The sequence below is a fragment of the Camelus bactrianus genome, chromosome X (genome assembly GCF_048773025.1).
Source record: "Camelus bactrianus isolate YW-2024 breed Bactrian camel chromosome X, ASM4877302v1, whole genome shotgun sequence".
Classification (NCBI taxonomy): Eukaryota; Metazoa; Chordata; class Mammalia; order Artiodactyla; family Camelidae; genus Camelus; species Camelus bactrianus.
This window is the reverse complement of record NC_133575.1, coordinates 29411562-29434930: the sequence shown is the minus strand read 5'-3', so window position 1 is coordinate 29434930 and position 23369 is coordinate 29411562. Positions and strand designations below refer to the sequence as shown.

General features: G+C 38.7%; 2 protein-coding genes across 2 annotated transcripts in view; both read right to left on the bottom strand.

The window, feature by feature from the left end:
- Nucleotides 1-8567, bottom strand: part of XK (X-linked Kx blood group antigen, Kell and VPS13A binding protein) — a 45864-nt gene extending 37297 nt beyond the window's left edge. The window contains exons 1-2 of the mRNA XM_074359669.1: nt 7935-8567; nt 369-631 (exon numbers count right to left, since the gene is read on the bottom strand). Of these exons, the coding sequence (XP_074215770.1) occupies nt 369-631; nt 7935-8179 (508 nt within the window). The 5' untranslated portion in view covers nt 8180-8567. The remainder of the gene's footprint in view (nt 1-368; nt 632-7934) is intronic.
- A 6527-nt stretch (nt 8568-15094) lies between these two features.
- Nucleotides 15095-23369, bottom strand: part of LANCL3 (LanC like family member 3) — a 90358-nt gene continuing 82083 nt past the window's right edge. The window contains exon 5 of the mRNA XM_074359670.1: nt 15095-18699. Within this exon, the coding sequence (XP_074215771.1) occupies nt 18540-18699 (160 nt within the window). The 3' untranslated portion in view covers nt 15095-18539. The remainder of the gene's footprint in view (nt 18700-23369) is intronic.

The window sequence follows — 23369 nt, the reverse complement described above, 5'->3', positions numbered from 1 at the left end:
GCCCAAACTAGCCTACATGGAGAGATGAAGTGGCCTAGAAGATCTGAGGCCCCCAGTCACAGCCAGCATCAACCACAAGAAATGTGACTGAATGAGCCTCCAATGGATTCTAAACCCCCATCTTTGAGCCACCCCAGCTAATGCACGGTGGAGCATAGGTGAGAGCTTTTGAGCACTGCTTAGATTGCAGATTTATAAGCAAAATAAATGACTTATTATTTTAATTCACTCAGTTTTTAGCTCAGTAACTGGAACAGACTCAGGATTGAATCCACGTATAAACGAATTTCACCTGAAACAAAATAAACCTTGTATTTTGCTCTACATTTTGATTCCCAAATGCAAGTAGAAATAAAAAATATACATACATCTTCCGACAGTGACATTCTGCTGCAGGGTGCTTATGTACAGCTGCAGGGTCAGCTGTGGGGCTGAGCCCAGGAAAGCCTGGATCACTGATGCCCGGCTGAACGCAGATCGGTGGGTGAATAGCTTGCCCTCTGCCTGGCCCACTTCCTTCTCAATCTCCTCTGAGAGACCATTTTTTGGCATCTGTCGCTTCTTGGTGATGCTGACATACGGCTCTTCGACATGGCTTGACTGACAATAGATGCAGAAGACTTCAAAACACCTGGAAACAAATCAGCAAGTCATGATAATCAGAGGCAGACAGGATGTTGTCTTTTCTGTTACTCTGCTTATATTTTGCCTGATTCTCAAAGCCTTGACTTGGTTACTCTGGACTGTAGCCCCTTCTTCTTCCTTTTTTTTTTTTATTCAAGTATAGTTGATTTACAATGCTGTTAATTTCTGGAGAACAGCATAGTGATTCAGTTTTACACATATATCTATTCCTTTTCATATTCTTTTTCATTATAGGCTACTACAAAGTATTGAATACAGTTCCCTGTGCTATCCAGTCGGACCTTGCTGTTTATCTTCTTTATATATAGTAGTTAGTATCTGCAAATCCTAAAGTCTAAAATCATCTACTCCAGGGACCAGGTCTGAGCACACAGTCCTCTTGAGGCCCTCCAGCAGGCCAACTGGCACTGAGCGAGAACCAACTGGGAGGTGACACCGAAGGCCACTGAGGCAAGGAACCCAAAAAGAGAATGAACTGGGAAGTGGTTCAATTTCCCCTCCTGACACTTATCAGCTGTGCAGCCCCAGACAAGTCATTTAATCCAAGCCCTTTCTCTCAGTTATAAAGCACAAATAAAACCTACTTTGGCACATTGTTATGGAGATAATACAGTATGTGGGGGTGTGTGTGCATCTATACACACATATATTCACATATATGCACATATATCTTTTCTACATCCAATAGATGCCCCAAATCACCTCAGTTAAAACAGCAGCTATGGTTGGGAGATCCCCTAGCACAGAGCAACTTCCCTTCTAGAACTCCCCTGGATGACCACATTCCACCTCTCTCTGCTAAGCCTTTACAGATATGACTAAAGTCAATCATTCCTGGAGGTCTGCCAGCTACATCTTATCTATGGAATTTCAATCCTGCCCTAGGGATGGAGCCCTAACCAGTCACATTTCTAGACTGATAGAGTACCTGGCTTTAAATTTAGATCTTCCTCTTCGATAATTATATGAATATTAAAGAGAGGAAGAGTACTGTTTAAAGTGTGCACACATACACACACACATAAATGGGTTGATGGATCAATAGAGAGACGGATAGATGTGTGAAATAAAATGTTAATTGTAGAATCTAGGTGGTGAGGACTTGGGTGTTCACCATACAATTCTTTTAAGTTGGCTTCTGTATGTTCAAAAATTTTCATAAGAAAAATGCGGGGGAAAATGGGGTTTTCCTAAGAATAAGAAAAATGCTCATGGACTTAGGTTTAAAAATTGTTAAAGGACATTTCCCCCCAAACTTGCATTTTTATAATAACCTTATAATACTGCTGGAAGATTTTATGGCTTCATTTACTTTATTGAGTGTTGTTAACTTTGTACTCTCACCCCTAGGCAACTATGGCAACGAGAATACATGCATAATTTGGAATAATAAAATAAAACCTGATATGAGAGAGGAAATGCAGGAACGTCTTTAGGGAGTACAAAGTGGACATATTTTGTGATTGTTATCTTTGTTCATTTGATCCTGGGAGAAGGAAGATACATGGCTGTGTTTGTGTGTGTGTGTGTGAGAGAGAGAGAGAGAAAGAGAGAGAGAGAGGAGGTGAGAGAGGGAGGGAGGCAGGCAGGGAGAGAGGGAGGGAGGGAGAGGGAGAGGCAACCATCTGCTACATTTTGTCCACTGGGGTCATGGACACTTTAATATATTACATGAAAACATGTAAAACAGCATGGATGAACTTGTTCAGTTGAAAATAATGAAGTTCAAGGCTTTGAGTTCAAGTCTAGCTGATCCAACTGAATTTGCTGAGGAAAAACTCAAATGACTGAGGACTGTTTGAGGTCTAGCAACTTCACACCATTGGACCACTGATCATGACAAGGATTAGAAGACAGAACAAACTGACCATTGTCTTTATTCTCAAATATGTGATGAAGGCAGACATACTTTGCTAAGTACTGTGGGGAATGCAAAGATAGCTGGATACCCTTGCTGCGTTCAGAGGTGCTCACAATCTATGTGGGAAAATGGGACCAATAAATAATAAGGATAATAAATAGTACAACTAATATTTATATAGCACTTTCAGATTTTAAGATAGTTCTCATATATTAACTCACTTAGAAAGAAAGCCTACTGTAAGAATTTGAATCATAGCATTATTTGTAATAGCAAAATTCTAGGAATACTCTCAAGGTCCCCAAATAAAACAATGATTAAATAAATCCTAATATTTGTATTCAATCAAATATTATCCAATCCTTAAAATTAACAGTATACACATACATCTACTGATATATAAGTGTTTACTTTATTTGGTAAGTGAAAAGGGTAAATTACAATAGAATATATATATATAAAGTTTCTTTTTTACTGAAGTATAGTTGATTTATAATGTTGTTTTAGTTTCTGGTGTACAGCATAATGATTCAGTTATATATATAGAAAGTTTCATTTTTTATAAAAAGAAAATTATATATATACACACACACACACATAAATAGTGGAGTGCTTGAGCTGGCTCATACTGACTGAAGAGACTGTTAAATAGGAATTTTGTAAGCCGGCTGTTAAACAACTTAGTAGTTTGAAATAGGCCATAATGGAAATATGTAAATCACAGAAATTGGCAAATGCTGCAAATCAGGGCTTTTTCCTTCTTAAGAGACAGTTTATGGTTTACCAGCTTACCACTGTAAAAATTTTAGTAAAGATATATAACAAAACATTAAGAATTGTTCTCTTGAGTCAAATTAGAACTTTTAAATTTTTTTAGTTGTGCTTATCTATTTTCCTGTTCTTCTGTCATTTGAAAAACAAATATGTTTTACCCAAGTAATAAAATCAAACTCAGAATTTTTAAAGACTCAAACAAACAAACAAAACACTAGCATATGCTAAGACTTAAATGAGTAAAATGAAGGTTCAGAGGAGAAAGCAATTCTCTTGATGCTGAAGAGGGAGCTGTGTTAAACGAAAAGCATCTGCAGAATTGTAGACAAAATGAGACTTCATTGTCTACCAACGGAAATGAAAGAAGGTCCCAGAATGAGCTGATCACAGAGGTGGCCCTGAAACCCAGGTGGACCCCCTTGCAATCCACTGTTTTTCCCAACTAATAAAAATCTTAGCACAGAGCATCACACATAGTAGGTGTATAATACATTTGTGAAAAATTTCTGCTATTTGTCACTACTGGTTAAGAAAACTGGTAAGAAATATACTACTATTCTTGGAATTTTGCAAGTCATCCAATTACTCCAAATCTGTTTTTTGCTTTGTTTTGCTTGAGAAGTTGTCTAGATATAGCTATAAATTATTTTCATCAAAATCATTTAAGGTAGTTTTTCAGTATTGTGTAGATCAAGGGTTGGCAAACATTTTCTTTAAAGTATTTACAAAGACTACTTATTTTAGGCTTTACAGGTCACAGTAATGCAAAACAGCCATAGACAATGCATAAATGAATGAGCATGGCTGTGTTCTAATAAAAGTTTATTTACAAAAACAGGCAGTGGGGAGATTTTTGCCTGTGGGGCATAGTTTGCTGATCTCTTATGCAGGTAATCAGCAGGTTGATCCTTTTTTTTTTTTTTCACTTTATCCTGTTTCCAAGTACCAAAGTGGAAGTTTATCCTTTAGCTGAAACCATGCATGTTGGTGTCAGCACAAATAATCTGCAGTACCAGAGACCCTCTAAGGTAATTAATAAAACGTTTTCAAGAGGAATACTGATTATGATTTCCTATACGCCACGTTATCTTCATATGACACACATGCTCTGTGAAGCTACACAAGAACCAAACTGGTTAAATAGAAAGTGCCATGTGACCTTTGAAAGGCCACTTGCATAATCTTACTGAGCCTCAATTCTCAACTGTGAAAAAAAGATAATGACAGCTCACAAGGTTTTACAGTGGATGGAATTAAATACTGTATGTAAAAGCACTTTGCAAACAACAAAAAAGCTCTTCAAATTTAGGCTATTATTATTTTAAAGTCTTTTGAAAGTTTACTATAGAGAGAAATACTATGGTGAATCATTTTGCAATGTCCTATAAAAAATTACTAGATTCACAGATATAGAGAACAAATTCATGGTCACCAGTGAGGGGGGCAATATAGGGGTAGGAGATTAAGAGGTACTAACTATTAGGCATACAATAAACTACGAGGATATATTGTACAACATGGGGAATATAGCCAATATTTTATAATAATTATAAATGGAGTATATCCTTAAAAATTGTGAGTCACTATATTGTACACCTGTAACTTCTATAATATTGTATATCAACTAGACTTCAATTTAAAAATTACTAGAACTTCTTAGCATTTATTTTATAAAGCCAGATTTTTATGTACCATTTTTTCCTCATTAGATCAGTGAATAAGAATGGAGGAAAAGTCCTTGAACCTGTAACTCATTTATATTTACTCCTTCTCCCAATTAGTTTACAATAATTCTAAAAAAATGACAAATTTTGTTATTGTTGTTAAGAGGTGCTCTTCCCCCTCTGGTTCTCCAGAATATCTAATATCATTCACAGTAAGACTGTCTTTAAAATAGAAAAAAACTAATTCAAGACATTATTCAATGTTCGTGTCATTCCAACCTACCCTTAATGAGGAAACAACCCTTAAACTGCAACTACTGTTTTAAACAGGAGACTGATTGAAATGAAATATGATGCTCTCCCAATGCTTCCCTGAAGGAAAAAAGGAGCGGGGCCTAGTTTGTCCTGTTCAGCCCATAATCATTACAATGTAATGTAAAAAAAAAAAAATCTCACCTGAAAAGAACAGGAGTTTGGCTAGTTAGTATACACCCAAAATTGAATAGAGTTAATTTTCCAAAAACATTTTCAACATATTACAAAGTCCAATTGATAAGAAAGGAAAAGAGACTCTCCTTTGTTTGGGGGAAATAATTTTGATCTTTATGTAAAGCTGGTATCTTAAGAGTTAAAACAGAAACAGTCAGCAGGAAGAACTTCCAATAAGATATCAAAGCCATGCTAATACACAGCATCAAACTGCTTTTCTTTTCATCTGGAAGCTAAGAGGCTTGGAACTGCATTTTGTGTATCTCAACATGGGTCCAACACCTTCTTGAAATAAATAAGCTGCCTTAGAATGTGAGAGCCCTTGTTGACGGAAGCGGGAAGCGGGTGTTTTGTTCCTTTGTTTTTTATGTTTTATTTTGTTTTCCCCCCAGAAGACAATAACCCATTCAGAATTTTCTGGAAATAGGTCTCTTTATGGTGTTGAAACTTTATATATGGCTGAGTTCTCTCTCCAATGCACCAGACTTTTTCTTTCTTTAAAGTTAAAATATTTTACTGTAAAAACTAAAAAATGTAGAAACACATAATAAAGGAGAAAAGGATGCACTTTTCTATATTTTTCAGGAGAAAATGCAAATCATCCGTAACTCCACCATCTAGAAATTACCCCTCTTAACAACTTGGTATATTTCCTTGAACTGAGGTCTCTGTGTGCCATTCTGTTTTTATACATACTGTTATGTCCTTAGCTTTGTTTTGGATCACTATCAGTACTTAGATACATTTTCAACGGCAATACTGATGGGATATTATTATTTACCCAGATGCTTACTTAGGCTGTGTTTTTTAATTTCACCAAGGTGATCAAACTGTCTTAATTTAAGATAGAACTACTGATTAAATATACCCCACGCTCCTTTGCCTTCTTCCACATAATGAAGCCAACTCCATTTCTGAGAAGCCTTCCAAATGTGGTTGGGGGTCTCATTTTCCTCATCTATAAAACGGGGACAATTACATCTACTTCATGATGAGGCTTCAACGAACTGAGGGACAGAAACACCTACCTACCAAACCATATGGCACAAGAAGCATTTGAGAAAAGACGGTTGCCCTCGCACTGTCACTTTACTTCAGTATCGTGAGCAATGAGTTTTCTTTTCTCAAGATGAACTTAAGAAACGATGTGTGTCTTGTCCAAAGTCAGAGCACAATGATTTTACTGAGTGGGAATATGATCAGGAGCTGTGGCCTACTTGGCCAGGGAGAACTAACTTCTCCCTCTATGGTCCCAGGTTGCAGGACTTTAAAAATTCCCTTCACTCTTGCTCTCGCTCTCTTTTCCCCCTAACTCTTCCCTTGCTCTCAGGATGTCAGTAGCAACTTCTTACTCCTGCCAGTGCACCTGTTTCTCTTCCTTTCTAGGATTCTGTGGCTTCTGGAGGCTGGGAAACTTGTTCACCAAGTTTGTCCTGACTATGTGTAAACTACAAATCAGTATTCTGAGTGTCAGCTGGGACAACTGTCTCTAACATGAAGTGCAAAGTTTTATAACAGGGCTCTGTAAAATCTATCTTGCTGCATGACTGTGTCTGTGCGTCTGTGTGTTTGTGTGGTGTGTTGGGGTGGGGGTTAGATATTTCCTGGTAGGAAAGGTTCCTGGTTAGCTGAATTTTCTGGCAGCTGGGTGCATCTCTGGCCTTTCTACCTCTTCCAATTCCTGTACCATCTAGGTCTAAAGATCAGTATTATAAATTTGTTCTTAATCCAGTTAGAAACCCTCTGTTTTGCTTTTCCTACAAAGATGAAAGCTATCAAAACAACACATTTCAAACTCTCTTTCATGGTTTTAGATAAGCCAAACTCTACTTCATTACCAGCAATTTATTTTTCAACTTGCTTTGTGTTAATAAATTTAAATTTCCAGAAATGTCACTAATAGTTTTTCTTTTCTTGACACCGCCCCAAGTGTTGGTCTTCACGGCACCCGTGTTCCAGCTTCACTGGGTGCGCGTGGAAGTCAGGCAGGGCCCTGAAGACATCTCTACAACCCTGTATGTTCCACCATCCCAGAGGAAAGAATGATGCGTGGATTTCTAGGGTCATGTCTGAGAATTATATAAGTTAATGTTTGTAATGCGCTCAGAACAGGGCCTGGCACAAAGTCAACTCCACGTGTTTGATCAATTTAAATTAAATTCAATCACTTGTACAGGCTTCCGCTCTAACGGCCATTTAGAAGCCACCTCCCAAGGGTCTGTCACGACACAAGCCCATCCTGCCCACCTGATCTCAGGGAAAGCTTGACCCTTCTGTTGGTCAAATTCAGTGGACTACTGGCAATTTCCTGCGCTAGACCCTAACAGGAAGGCGGCACGCCCCGGCTAGAGTCCCACTCTCCCAGGATCCTGCCTCATTCCTGTGACAGGGACGGTGGGGCTGAGGAGGCGGCCGGGCCGGCCTGGGCCCGGTCCCCGGCTCCGGCCACCGCTGCCTTCCCCAGGAGGGCCGCCTACCGCCGCCGGGGGTCCCGCACCCACCTGAAGAGGGGCCCGAGCTGCAGCAGGTGCAGCAGCAGGACGAGCGGCCGGTCGCGGCTGAAGTCGCGGTGCACGAAGAGGAGCGTGAGCTGCACGAGCGCGCAGGGCAGCAGCGAGAAGAGCAGCGTCAGCGCCTGCCACATGCCGTCCCCGCCCGAGCGGTAGGTGCTGCTCAGGTAGAGCGCCGCCGTCGTCTCGGCCACGAACAGGAACACGGACGCCAGCACGGAGCCCGGGAATTTCATCTCCGCGCGTCAGCGGCGCGCACCGGCGGCGGACGCGGTGGCGGCGGGGGCGGGGGCGGCGGCGGCTCCAGGGGCTCCCGGCATGCCCGGCCCCAACAGCTCCCGCGCTCTGCGCCGCCCGCCGAGGGCGCGGGGCCGGAGCGCTGGAGCGGGGCCTGGGGGCGAGCGACCCGGCGGGGCTGGGGCGGGGCGCGCGGCCCGGTCGGGACACGCCCACACGCACGGTGCGCCGCCCGCGCGCCTCAATGCCCGCAGCGTCTCTGAGGCGACGATCCGCCGGCGGGCCGCGAACCCGCGCCGGGAGACAGTCCGCACCGAGCCCCACTGGAGGCAGCGGGCCCCGCCGGCCCCGCACGCAGCCGCTGGGTCCTAAAACCCCTTGGCCGGCGCTCGCGTTCGAAACCGTCACGTCCCTTAGAGAACCTGCAGCCCGCAGGGTCCCGAATTAGGGTCTGGATGCCTTTCCAGCCCAGTCTCTAGTTTTCGGGCCTAGGAGACGCTTAATTCCTCAAAGGGCCAGCGTTTCCGGTCACTTAAAAATAACCAGACCACACAGATGCTTTTCAAAGTACAAGTGTATTTATTGTCATGCACCCAGGATGTACCTTTTCACGGGGCCAGGGAAGCTTGCCCCATCTTCCAAATACAGTTCTTTGAAGCATTGCTTCCAAGGTGAAAGAGCATCAGTGGTAATCCTTAGGAGCCAACGCTTTCTTTCTCAAAACAACTGCCTTCAAAATGTATTCCTCTATAACTGACTAACGCAGAGCGAAGATCAGGACCTAATAAGGAAACAGTTTTCTAGCCCAAGCCATACCTCCCTCTGCTTGCTTCTGCGTGCCAGCCCCAAGACTAACACAGTTCCTTTTCACTCACTGGACTTGTGACAACCTTTTGGACATCAGGATGGGCTCAGCCCACTTTTGTCACTCAGCTTGAGCAAGTCACTAAATCTCTCTACAACTCAGGTTCTAACTTGTTCCATAAGAGATTTGACTTTAATAATGACAAGATCCCTTTCCCTTTTGAAATTAGGTGATTTCATCTTCAGGCATCTCTGGCATTTTTCTATTTATGAATAGGATGGCAACACAAATAGAATGTGAAGATTCAGTAGGAATCAAGACAAAAATTGTAGAGAAGGGCTGTTTTTCTTCATTATTGGGTGGCCTGGGAAAATCTATTTATAAGGGTTAAGGAGAGGATTCAGCCCACAGCTGAGAAGTGCCAGGCCCATTCTCTAAAAGGATTACTAATATCTATTTATAGAACCCAGCAGGTCATCATGTCCTAGATCAAGATACACACACTGTCACAAACACAGAATAGGCAGCAACACTCCACAGAGTATTTGTGTAATATTTTATTTGACACTGTCTTAAGCTTTAAAGGCAAAATTAATTTGTAGCTTAAAATGATTAATTAGAGCACACTCAGTATTTAGCATTAGATTTTATTTTAAGGCAAAGGATTATCACAGGTTTTCTATGATTAAGTAGACTGTACATAAATATGTGGGGGGTGATAAGCCAATAAGTAACATTGCTTTAAACACTATAGAGTCCAGTTTATGGCGTATTATTGTCTACAGTACAAAACTAATACAGAAAACACATTTGGAAAGATCACAGTGTTTAGAACATTGTTAACAGCAGTTTTAAAAACAGTAAGGTGCATCTCTCAGCTTCTGACTCAATCCTGCTTCCAAAGAGATTTCATTATACCATGCACTGGCTGTGAGCAAATCCCCCACATGAAGAGGAGGCCACACCGACTGACTGTAGCACTTCCCCCGCCAGGAACAACAATAACAAAAGCTAAAATCTGATGAGCACTGGCAAATTGACCCTTCTCGGTGTGCATACTAGCTAACTTGTCCCAGTGACCGTGTCTTTTATGTCTTATCGTTTGCCATTTTGTCTTTGAGAATAATCTATACATTAGAGCTTATGATTGCCAGTTTTCCTGTCAAATACCTAAATGGATTTTGACTAAAGATCAATTAAATGTCACGTATTGCATTATACTTTCTTGCTAGGACTGAAATACCCATTATTTTAAAAAAAATTAGGTACACAAGAATACACTCCTAGAAAGTGGCTTTTTTGGGGTATAATAATATGTAATATACTAGGATACTTGAGAATTTGGTTTTATTATAAAATACAGTACTACAACATTTTGTGATAATAGTAAAATATCTGACAGAATGTTCTGCTCTTAATTTAGACCTAGCTGCTACAGGTATGTCTTTCAAAGCGCCTGAAGGTACCCCTAAAGAAATACAATAATTAGCAAGAGGTCATAGAACCTGTTTTTGGCAAAAAGGCATTTTTGAAGAAGCCTCTCATTTTGTGTGCAAGACTTTCAAAATTTTAGTTATATACAGCAGATAACTGGTGTTGGATTTAATGCTACTGTAAATTAAGATTTTAAAGTAATAATAACTAATCTCTATTATTTGGTGTATCTTTAAATAATTTTGTCTTTAACTGCGTTTGTGCTGAGGCTAATGTATTGCAAAGAGTACAATTTTATTAATAATACTAATTTATTAAGCAGTTCTTTAAAATCCAACAGTACTTTAAATAATAGCATGTATTCATTCCTAGATAGTTAGGAATAAGCAACTATATTCTATTGACAGATTATTTTTGTATCCTCCCAAAATAATTAAGGAATTGCACTAGTTTACCAGTGAATGTGAAATGTATCATTAGGAAGGTGAAATTTTTTTCCCTCCAATGATACAATCATATTTCTGTTTAAGTATTGTGAATTGTGTAAAAAGTCTTTTTGGTGAAGTAAATTTTATTCACTTGGGAAATGCACACTCCAAAACTAACATGTGGTGCCTAACTATTCCCCAGTATATGGCTTTGCGAAGTGATTCCCCAATAATTGGATTCTACAAAACCCATTGTGTTAATTTAGCTCCATGAAATCCACGAGGTTAAAATTCAGACTTCTGTTCCAAGCAGAGCTCTGCTAGATATTCAAAGTTGGGAAGGCTCTTACCTTTTTAGAGAATGGACTGCCCTTCCAAATCAGACGGATTCTAAAACCCAAACTTCGGCACTTAGAATGTTTCACTCCTACTTCTGGAAAGTCTATATCAAACTCATGGTATACTTGGCATTTTCAAGAGCAAAGGGATACTACTACTGCTATAGTCTTCAGAAGACATCTCTAATGTTGAAAGACTGAAGTCCTAAAAAACAGAGACAAAACTGATCTTTTAAATCAATTTTCTTATTTGAATACGTCCATATATAAGGGTTACTATAGTCAACTTGGACCAAATTCGGCGACAGAAGTTACTTAATTGGTAATTGCCACTTAAGCACAGATCATAAAACAAAACTTATCGGGGCAGCATCAGAAGCTCCACTAAAACAAAGGCAAAAAGCTCATTTGCTAAAGACTGACACTTGTCAAATATAGTGTATAGCTTCTTTAAACTGATTGCTAGGTCACAGCTACTTTACACACTTTACAAGAACAGTGCACATTAAAGCATGTAAATTAACACCACGTACAAACTATTTTTTAAAAAGCATTAGCGGGAACGGTATTACTCTACTTAAAAAACTGTATTCCGTTTATACATATACACATTCAGTGTTTCTCCCCTCATCTTTTTAGAGTGCTCCTAATTTCTCAAAGAATGAGAGGAAGGTGTGTATTTGGGTAGTTTCTGAAGGTCTGTGTCCCCATGCAAGATATTAAAGCTATCTGCTGGTTTCAATTTAGTAGGTGGTTCTAGAATGAGAAGACATATCTTGGCTCTTGGGTGATTCTGAGTAAGTAGAGATTTGCTCCAAAAAGAGTGAAGGAGGGAAAGACACACAGTTTTTCTTATGTAGAGACACTTGTGGCAATTTCCAGAATTCTTGTCCCCAAAAGTCGAGTAAAGAATGACCTCAGGTCTTTGTGATGACAAGATAATTAGTAGGGATTAATACTCAGGGACACAACCATTGTTCTGGTATCTTTAATGGACCTGGGGGTGAGGGGTGGGGGAAGGGGTGTTAAAACACCTGTGTAGAAAAAATCAAATAAGCATACCATGCCAGCCTGACCGTGTTTTTAGAGGGGTAGCTGGGTTACAGCCGCAATCAGGAGGTTGAACCTTCCAGACACAGAACTCAGCAACTTCAGTCATCTTCCTTTATGCAGGAGAGTTTTCTCAGAATCTGTGATATGTTAGTACACCATGTAAATTTCCCAAAGGGGTAAAAGAATAGAACTTTCCTAACTCATTTCATCGCCGAATCTATTTTTCCACAGGGCAGCTCTGGGTCCCACTGTTCCGAGTTTGGGGAAACACCGCAGTCCTCAAATGACATGCAGTGTTTGGTTTCCATTTTCTCCTGTTACAACGAAAACATACAGAAACCGTAGGGAGACCTTATCAAAACTGTGAAAACAGCTGTGAGATGCCAGCCCTGCTGTCCAGTGCAGTAGCCAACCCACACGGGGCTCTCGAGCACTTGAAATTGGGGCTAGTCCGACTGGAGATGTGCAGTAAGTGTAAAGTACACACCAGACTTTGAAGAGTCAGTACCAAAAAAATGTAAAATATCTCATTGATAATTTTATATTGATTACATTTTGAGATGACAATATTTTGGATAGACTGAGTTAAATCAACTACGTTACTAAAATGAATTTCGCTTTTTTTTTTTAAACTTTTTTTTAATGCAACTACTGGAAAATGTAAAAATTACGTATGTGGCGCACACTGCGGCTCTATTTGTGAAACTCACATCTGTTAACTTTTCCAGATAGCTACTATTGGCTTTAACCTGGCAGAAGTTTTAATGAAAATGGATACTTTAAGCTAGACAACTAGAAGTGTAACTAGGGCCCTCATTAATTATGTGCTAATTTATTAGAGAGCAGTTAACACACAACGAAGACCCACTCAATCCGTTTACGCGTGCATATATCTGTTCATTCGGATATATCTAATAGCTAACTGCTCGGTTTTATTTCATATGTGATGCTGACTCTAATAAGTCAGGCAGTTTCTCTCTCTCTCTCACACACACACACACACAAAAGTACACAGACGCACACAAGGGACTAAGAAAAACCAAACAGGAAACAAACAGGAAGTTCTTGCAAACTGTGTTTTCACAAGTCTCCAACAGTGAAGCCTCATGTATCCTTTCTCCCACCCTCCCTCTCTTTCCCGACTATTATTCATGGAGGAGAAAGGGAAGAAAAGAAAGGGTTCTCTGCTCCTTTAACCTTGCTGCTCCCCGCCCCCAACCCCAAGAATAAAAATATCGATGATTTGGTTTTGATTTTAAATATTTTTTTTCAAATTCAGTTCAGAGGGGTAACAGGTACACAAAGGCCAAAAAAGGAACAGGAAATTCTGCAGATAAGGGACTCTGCCGTTTGTGGAGAAGTCCAGGTGGAAATGACAAGGTTCAATGCTTTAAGAAAATAAAAACAAATATATTTTCAAGCCCAAAGGCATCATCCTTCAGGCTTCCATTCATTAGCACTTTCAGTTAAAGACACAAGGAGAGAGGGGGTACCCCCAGTATGAGATTTATGCCCAGGTATTTAATGTAGCATGAACTTTGTTTTTGTTTTCACAACTACCAATAAAATAACCGGTTTCTTTACAGAGGAGAAGCCGGATAAACGTGGCCGCTGTTTGACTCTCATGAAGAGCTGCCCCTAGCCGGGGTGGGCTGTCTGGGACCTGTGATCTGACTGCAAAAAGGGCCCAACTCCTGCTGCTGCTGACTGTGAGGTCAGCCCTTCTGTCCAGAGGGGAGTCCAGCCTTCCTGAGCCTGGAGCTCTTAGCTGGCATGGATGGAAGAGATAAGGAGAAAACCTGCCCTCCCAAGCGAAAGGAGGTCACATGATTCAGCAGACAGGAAAAAAAAAATCCATATCAGAATGTACTATTTAAAGATGAGAAGGAGGCCAAGAAGTTGCTGAATCAGGGGTGGTTTGGGATTAGTGGTCCCAGGAAGCAATAAAACCCACGAGTAAGATGGCTGGCTTTTAGCGGCATTAAATGTGCCTCCACAACTTACACGGGGGTGCTGAGCTCCTGTAAGCTTTCCCCCACACACCCCTTGGCCTGCCTTCTTATTTGCTTTCCTTGCCAAGTTTATGCCAGAATCACCCGGCCTTGGCGAATATAAGGCTTAGTCATTTCGCTATTAATTTGGGACAGTGTTGAATAAATAACCCAGGTCCCCAAAGGGAGGCCTTATATGCCATTGACAGTATATTTCTATCACTACAACGCATGCAGTTCTGAGGCCCTAATTAAAGTGCACACCAAACTCAACCCCAAATGACTTTATTTCCCAGTTTTTTGTTTGTTTGTTTTTTGGTTTTTTTTTTTTTTTTTTTTTTTTTTTTTTTTTTTTTTTGCTCTGCAGGCCTAGGCTGTAGCTAGCTGCTTTTCTTTAGTGACTGGTACTGCAATCCTTTGTTTCCAGCAAGCAAAATAAATATTTGCATTGAAAGGAGCTCCCGAGTAAACCAGCCTATTCCTATGGACTCAGCCCCAGTGAATCAGAACTTTCTGAGGCACAACTGCTACAGCCAGGATTGGTTCTAGAATATAAAACACATACTTTTGTTTTCACCCATCAAATGAGTCAGACCCCGGGCAGTGCATCCACACATGGAGATTTCATTTGGCTGAAATGCTAATTTCAAGTCATAGTTGAGCATGATTTTCTATGCATGTGGTAGAAATTAAAATATAGCTTCCCCTTTAAACACATAAAGGACCTACATATTATAAAACTCTTATATCCATTTTATCATTGACCACCCCGAGACATGGAGAGGGTGATGGTGACGACAACGATGATGATGATAATGGCTCACGGAAGTTGCTGAGCAAGGATTTGAGATTTCCAAAACAGGGCTCTTTGCAGTACTGTTTTTTCTTTTAATCATGTTTTCCCTTAACATGGGTATAAATCACAAACTTGCATGTGTTGCGTTGAAATTAGTGAGATGTGCTCATTATAGACATTGAAGCACTTTGAGCACTACCTTGATTAATATCTCAAGTGTGTCACAGAAAGTTAAAGATACAAATTGCCATGGAAGAGTTTCAATTTAGCACAGACCAAGAAAATGACTCTGTTTCTCAAGTTATCAGAAAGTGAGTACTGTTATTGTCACAGGGGAGTCAATTACCTGAAGAAGCACAGGGGAACATATGGTGTCAAACCTCTGTTCTCAGTTACCAGGTTACAAATGAAAAAAAAAAAAGAAAGAAAGAAAGAAAGAAAGAAAAATCTGATGACTGAAATGGGATTGGACAAAATAAAGATAGATAACAGTTTTTTGGGGGGAGGGGTGAAAGGGAAGGTGCATAATTGTGTTAATGAAACAAAATACACAGGGTTGTAATATTTTCCAAAACTCCCTGTTCTCCAAGTATAAGGCAGTCTTCCCCATTGTTGAGAGATTATTTCAATCTATCCTCAAATATTTCCACTGTCACCTCAGGGTTTATAATTTTCGTGTCACATAAAGCAAATAATATTAAAGTTAAACTAGTGATGGTGAAAATATCCTCATAGCCTTCAAAAGGCAACACACTTCAGCACTATTCAAAAAAGAATGTTACTACACAGAAGGGAACAAGTTCGTAACTTAAGAAGTGACATGCCACACTTTTCTACAACACTAAAAAGGTCTCTTTCCTTTTTCTTGGGAAAACAAGATAGACGAGAGCCTTCCCAAACCTTTAATTCCACTCTTTCACAAAAATGAAAACTCTCAACATGTTTAAGTGCGAGACAAGCTTACCCTTGCTTCTAATTTAACGCGGTGTCAATTCAAAAAGACACCAACATGGCCTTTTCTTGGCTGTAACACACAAAATGGTTGCCTTTTCACAATAGTCAGCACAACAACATCACAGTTAGCCTACTGGACCTTAAAAGGGTGGGCGAGCAGCAATTAATTCAGTTTTTCTGAAGTTCCTAGAAATGAAACTGGTATGTTGAGCTACATTATCACTTCTTAGTGCTTTAGGTTTTAGGTCTTCAGGATGAATGGCTGGAAGGGTCAGCAAACAGAAACAGAAGCTAACTTCTGGAGGCGATTTTGTTCACTGCTGGATCCTCAGGTTCTAGCCTAGAATACTGAATGAATACACTTGGGAAGTGAAACCTTGGGTTTGACTCCTCATTCTGCCCCTTCCCAACTGTGAGACTTTGGCTCAATTATGTAAATCACCTCGAAGGGCTGCTGGATGATTAAAAAAAACATGCCTTCTATAAAGCCCGATACATTGAATGCTTATTACCCTCAGCCCTACAGGGGACAGGTGCCATGAATTTAAAACCAGATGGTGAAAACCAGGTCCCACTATCATTTCAAAAGGAGACAACTTTGTAGAAGGCATTTTGTCTTAAGGCTTTCTGAGAGGTCCTTGACCATTCACAAAAGAACTTCTGGAACCCAACTTTGGGAGTCACCTGAAAGCTGTTTATATACGTGGTATTGATTCAACCTGAGTATGTTCAAAGATGAACAACCGAGGCCAACTTTACATATTTGTATCTGAGGATGTGAAAATGAAACAATGAGCTAAAAAGGTACAAGCTTTTCAAAACCATTTTGCCCTAGTTTGTTCTGATGTGTGCAAACATAAACAGAGTCATAAAATATACAAAGACAGTTCTTACCTTTCTTTAGCCACAGATACTTTGAGAATCTTAATGAATGATAGAGATTGTCTTCCCATTAAAAAGAGTGCATGCGCATACACACACACACACACACACACACATTTTTAGGCAAGAGTATTCCCCAACTCTTCCCAAAGTTCATCTATGAATCAAGAAGTTAGGAACTACTGAACTAAGTAACTCCTTAGGTTTACATGGGGATAAATGCAGAATATATACATATATATTTATACCCCCATGTAAACCTAAGCACTTAGTTATACGTATATATTCTACATCTATCATGTATATCCAAATATTTAATGACTATTTAAATAATTGTTAAATCTTATACAGTATGCAATTTCCTCCTCACTCCGATATATGAAGTTGCCAGCGACCAAATTCTAGGAAAAGGGGAGACTCGTGTTCTGAGTATTGAAGTGGCAGATGCTCCCACAGTGCTCTGCAAACCACTGTTTACTTGAAGTTGTTTTATAACTCCTATGTGTTGACAGCAGGGTTGAATTCAATGTGACAACTTGGCTCAGTGGGTATTGTAGACAAATTCTAGTGGAGCCTGTGTCTTGGAAGGTAAGGTGACCAGCCAGGGAGTTCACATATCTCTTAATTGAATAGTGTAAAACTGAGCAGTGTTCTTTCCACAATCACTGGTCCCTTTCCAGGCCAGTGTGTGGAACACGGTATTCCATCAAAGGCAGACACGACACACTGTTGTAGTGGTTACCCTGATCTTTGAGATGAGTGATTTTTACCACGAGTATATTTTACAATTCAGCTAATAGCTTCATTGGGATTACACAGGCATTTAAAAAATTACTAACAATAGACAATACACAGCTTGCGCTTCAAATTGAGAAAAACACTTGGCAGCAACACTTGCTATCGTATTTGCGAGCCTACGAATTTTTCTACTCTAATTGAGCTTTAGGAAAAAAAGGAACCAGGAAAAGAGATGCTCTAAGGCCTAAGGAAACTTTGAATTTGAGGGTCTAAACCTAAGTTATGACATGATTTCTTAAAATGCCCAGGGGAATGATTAAAAATAAAGATTCACATGCCAACTTCTCCATTCACTACAAATCATGAATTTCAATAAGTAAAGGCAAAGGACAACCAAGAGTTTCCCTCTTTTGTCCTTCAGCAACCGGACACTTACCCCTCCTAGCCGTTTTCTGCTGGGCAATTACTTGAGTTTTTTGATTGTCTTTATTTTTGAATTTAAGGGTGGAGGGCACCCAGAAATGGTCAGATTCTCTCTCCAATTGTAAAGGTATTTTGGCATCTCATTGCCATAGTCCCCATTTCAGTTTTGCTTTCTAGGCCGTAACTGAAAGACAGATGATTTCTTTCCCCTTTTCCTCGGATCTCTGGTCTCACATCTATTCCCTGACATAGTCCATCTCTATGGATTTTAGAAGAGTTGGGTGTCTTAGGCTCGCAGGTTCTCACACTGTTTTCCCTTAAATCTTGTACTATTATTGCCTTCACCTGCCTGCTCCCTTCCTACCTTCCTTCAGTCCTTCCTTCCTTCTCTCGGCGGCAATGTTAAGGCTCAGGGTTGTGATACCATTGAATGTGGCTTGTGTGGGAAGGGCCTCGGGTAGTAGGCTCAGGAAATCTCAGGGACCTTCTGCAGGGCCACAGTGGGACACGGAGCTTTCTAAACAAAGACGCTGAAGAGAGGGAACTCAGCCTGGTTGGGCTGCAGCAGATCGATCAGAAAGCACACTGTCCCGGAGAAGCCTTCATACAAGCTGTATATACTTTCAAGGACCCGGGAACCAGCCTTGAATTCCTCGGTAAATAAAAATTCAGCAAACCTAAGAGAAGAAGAGGAAAATATGAATAGTTTTCATGTGACTGTTTCCATATTACTGGCTTTGGGTTGCTTCTTTCTCCTCTCTGCTAAGTTCAAGTTTTAGCATCGTTTTCTTTCCAGAATTGTATACATTTTAAGAAAGACTTTTTCTCTGTTAAGAAAACCAGAGCTGCCATAATGTCATTGTGCATGTTTCACAAAAAAGCATGTGGGCAAGCAAATTCAACTATTTTCAGCATTTGCAAAGCAAAACATGCTTCTGAGGATTTCATTCCTTCTGCTGTCCGATAATTAAAAGTAAAAAAAGACAGATAAATAGCCATACTTTTATTTATCTTCAATGGAAGCAAGCTGATATATGCCTGTTCCTTTATTTACTTTTGATTGTTTTTAACTGAAGCATAGTTCATTTCCAGTGTTGTATTAGTTCCTGGCATACGGCAATGCCTGCGCCTTTAAAAGAGTAAATACGCTGTGTTTCTGCAGGCATATTATTTCTGAGCTAGGTTTCATTTATATGTGACAGAGAGCAGAGACTGTGAAAATAAATGGGCAAGATTTTATACAATCTGTGCTTTGGGCAAACAAAAGAAGAAGATGAATGGGAAAAGGCAAGCCACATTTTATAATCATGACATCAAATAGCAAACTCAGCTACAAGATAGATTATTTTTAGGACATCTGCCTTAAAAATAAATCACCGGCCTCTAAATGCTCTACGAAAAGATTTTTTTTCTTTTACCTGTATTTGCCACAGATCCTATTCAAATTTAGATTATTGCTACTACACAGGGGGTCCTATGAAGAGTAATTACTTATTTGATCTTTTTAAGGCTCTTGGAATTATTGACAGCAGCTTAAAATAAATCAGCAGGAAACACATGACAATTCTGTTTGGGACAATTTTTCTATCCACTGTTTTCCTGAATACACAACAATTTTTAAATGGAAGTCACAATTTTAAACAGTAGAATAATGATGCATCTTAATTGTTTAATTCAAAATGTATAATTACACAATGAAACTTCACAGTATAGATTCAAGGAGTCTTAACCTTTTTAGCCCTGTGGATCATTTGGCAGTCTGGGCTCTCTCTCAGAAAAAAGTCTTCAAGCACATTAAGTAAAATACACAGGAGTCCCAAGAAAATTAATTATAGTAAAATATGGTTAGCAAAAAATTTTAAACCAAATTTGTGATGTAATGATATATGGATTCTTTATTAACACATGAAATAACAAGATCTAATAGTGGGTCTAATAACTACTGACATGTCTAAGGAGTGATGGGAGTAAAATATTTCACAATATCTGCAACAAGAGTAATAAGACATGAGAATATCTATGACATCTGGTGACAGAGTCACAGCCACTGTTAATTCAGAATTGAATGAAATGCTACATTTCAGCTTGAGATGTAATACTTCTTTCTCAAATAAATTCACATATCCTAGATTAAGAAGCCCAGGTGCAGGAGAAAGAGGAAGGGCATTGGGGTTGTGATATCCGACTCTGATAATTTCATGTTAGATGAACTTTGTCATATTTCTTAATCTGACTTTAAAGTGCTGAAGTTACAGAGTTGCATAAAATTATCTGTAAAGATCAAAGATAACATATATTTGGCTCTTCGAGCAAATAGCAAGTGTTTGCTACGTGGTAAATATAATTTTTTCACATAAACATAGTATAGAAGAATATTTGTAAAATAGAGGCAACTATTTCACTGTTAATTTTGCTCCTTCTTCTGACCTTTCCCCCCTACTATGGTTTGATTTATTTATTATAGTCTTAAAATTATAGTCCGTATAGTATTTAGTATCCTACATTTTTTTACTTAAAAATAATATGATAAACATTTTTGTGCTTTTCAAAATAACCTCTAAATGATATATAGCAGTTTACAAGAATACTAGCAATGTGTGAGAATAGCAGTTTCACTGTATTCAGAGCTACATGTCGTATTATCATATTAAAGTGAAAATGCCAAATCTGAACTAACAAATTCATTTTTCTAAAAACTCCTGTCTAAAGAGAAGTCAGGATGGTAATTACGGAACTAAAAAGAATTATAGAGGGAGGGTATAGCTCAAGTGGTAGAGCACATGCTTAGCATGCATGAGGTCCTGGGTTCAATCCCCAGTACCTCCATTAAAGATAAATAAATAAACTTAATTACCTCCCCTCAAAAAAAAAAAAAAAAGGAGGAGGGTATAGCTCAAGTAGGAGAGCACATGCTTTGCATGTACGAGGTCCTGGGTTCAGTCCCCAGTACCTCCTCTAAAAATAAATAAACCTGATTACCTCCACCACCTCCCATCAAAATAAAATAATTAAATAATATGTTGGCAAATAAATAAAATATTTTTTTAAAAAACCTTAGAAAAAAGAATTACAGACATTGAGACCATTACATATCAAAACTTATTAATTATGACCAAAACTGAACTCAAAGGAAAATTCATTGATCTGAGTTGTTATTACTATAATTATAAAAATGGAAGGTATTCTAATTAAGTACTTTTTAAAAACTATAGGAGAAAACAAAATAAAGGAAAAGAACACTGGAAAATCAAAATAAAGACAGAAAATAATGAATTAGGAAGCAAAAGAGGAAAATAAAAAGAATTAATAAAAACCAAAAGCTAGTTTCTTAAAAGGATGAACAACACAGACAAAATGCTGGTGTGTCTGGCTAAAAAGGAAAAGAATTGGGAATGTGAAAGGGCATGTAATCACAGAAATGGGACATTCAAAATATTATAGAACTATACTGTTAGACCTTTATGTCAAACATTTGAAAATCCATATGAACTAGACGCTTTTATAGGGATACATTCATTACAAAAATTAATTCAAAAAGAGGTAGAAAACCTGAATAATTAAATAGTCAGAGAAGTAACTGAGAAGGTTGTCAAATACTTTTCTGGAATCATAAATTCCAACTCTATGTTAAAAAGAATAATAGGTGTTGGCCAAGTAATATTTTTCCAGGAAGCTACCTATTGTTTGACTTTACTGTTTTAGGAACTGCGAAAATTAGGGAAGTCTGGGCCATATTTACCTTTGAGTTATGATGAAGTGGAAATTTCAGTGCACTAAGCAATTAAATACAATGCCCAAACAATATTTAGATAGTACCCACACATTTTCAGTCTTTATCTGTAAGTGAGAAATTTAAGTTGTCTGAAGGGCCCTGTAATCCCAGAATCTTATAATAAATACTCCGTAAACTAGGACTGGCCTGCCAGAAAAACAGAGGAGTTGTTCTGATTCCTTTTAATAGGCTTTCTAGGGAATGATAATCTCTAATGAAATTTATCCCAAAGGTGATACCGCATTAGCCTAAATAAAATCCAAAATGACTTTTGTTTTCTACATTTGGCAAATCAAGAGTCAGATTGCAACCTAAACAGATTAGGGAACCATAAATCAAAATATGTCAACAGAATTCCTAAACAATGGAGCTTCAAATAGGGGACTTACATATGTTAGTATTTTTCCTTCAGTGCATACATGCAAATATCATAAAGGATATTTTATGTTTTTTTAAAAAAAGATTGAACTTAGATAAATGGGCTTGGGAAGGCCTCTCTGAAAAAAAATGACTTTTGAGTGAAGGTCTGAATGAAGTGAAAGAGCTGGGAGATACATGTAGAAAGTGAACATTATGGGTGAAGGAAATCAAAACTTCAAAGGCCTTCAGGTAGATTGTACCTGGCATTTTAATAGAATTACAAGGAAGCCACTGTAGCACAAAGAACCAGGAGGAAGACAAGTAGGGCACGATATCAGAAAAGTAATAGAGGCAAGATCCTGCAGGGTCTTTTGTCCAGAGAACGGACCATGACTTTTACTCTGATTCCTATGGGGAGCCATTGGATTATCCTGAACAGAGGCGTGTCATAATCTATTAACATGACCCACATTATAAGAAGCAAATTGAAAAGATCATGGTGAAACACTGAAGCATTCCTAATGAAATCAGCATAAAGACAAGGATGTTTACTATCCCTCTTATCACTGAACATTGCTTCAGAGATTCTGACCCATGCAATAAGGAAACAAATAAAATAAAACCTACAGTTGAGAAAGGAAGTAACAAAATTATAATTATTTGCAGATAATATGTGTGTCTATTTAGAAAACCCAATGGAATCTAATGAAAATCTAATAGAAAGACAAATGGACTTCAGTAAGGTGGCCAGATATATCATTTTGATAATTATCAAAACTAAGATATTTGTAAGATACAATGCAGATTTATATAAGAGAAGTGCACCTTAGGTTGCTAAACTGCAATAATATGTATTTTTTTTAAAGCTTTCATAAATGCCAGTGATAAATGATCTGAAAATATAATGAAGGAAAAGATTCCACTCACAAACCTGGAAACATAAAATCCACAGGAGTAAATTGACAAGAAACATACAAGTCCTTCTTCATAAGATCAAAACTTTACCAAATGACATTTTTAAAAACTTAAAGGGAAAATATACCATGCTCCTGTATGGAAAAACTCAGTATTCTAAAAATGTTAATTCTCACTAAGTAACATACAAATTCAATTGAGATTCCAATCAAATGTCCATAGAATTTTTTTAATTTTTGAGAAATTGATTCTAAAATACAATTGGAAGAATAAATCAGAGAGGACAGCTAAGAAAAATTG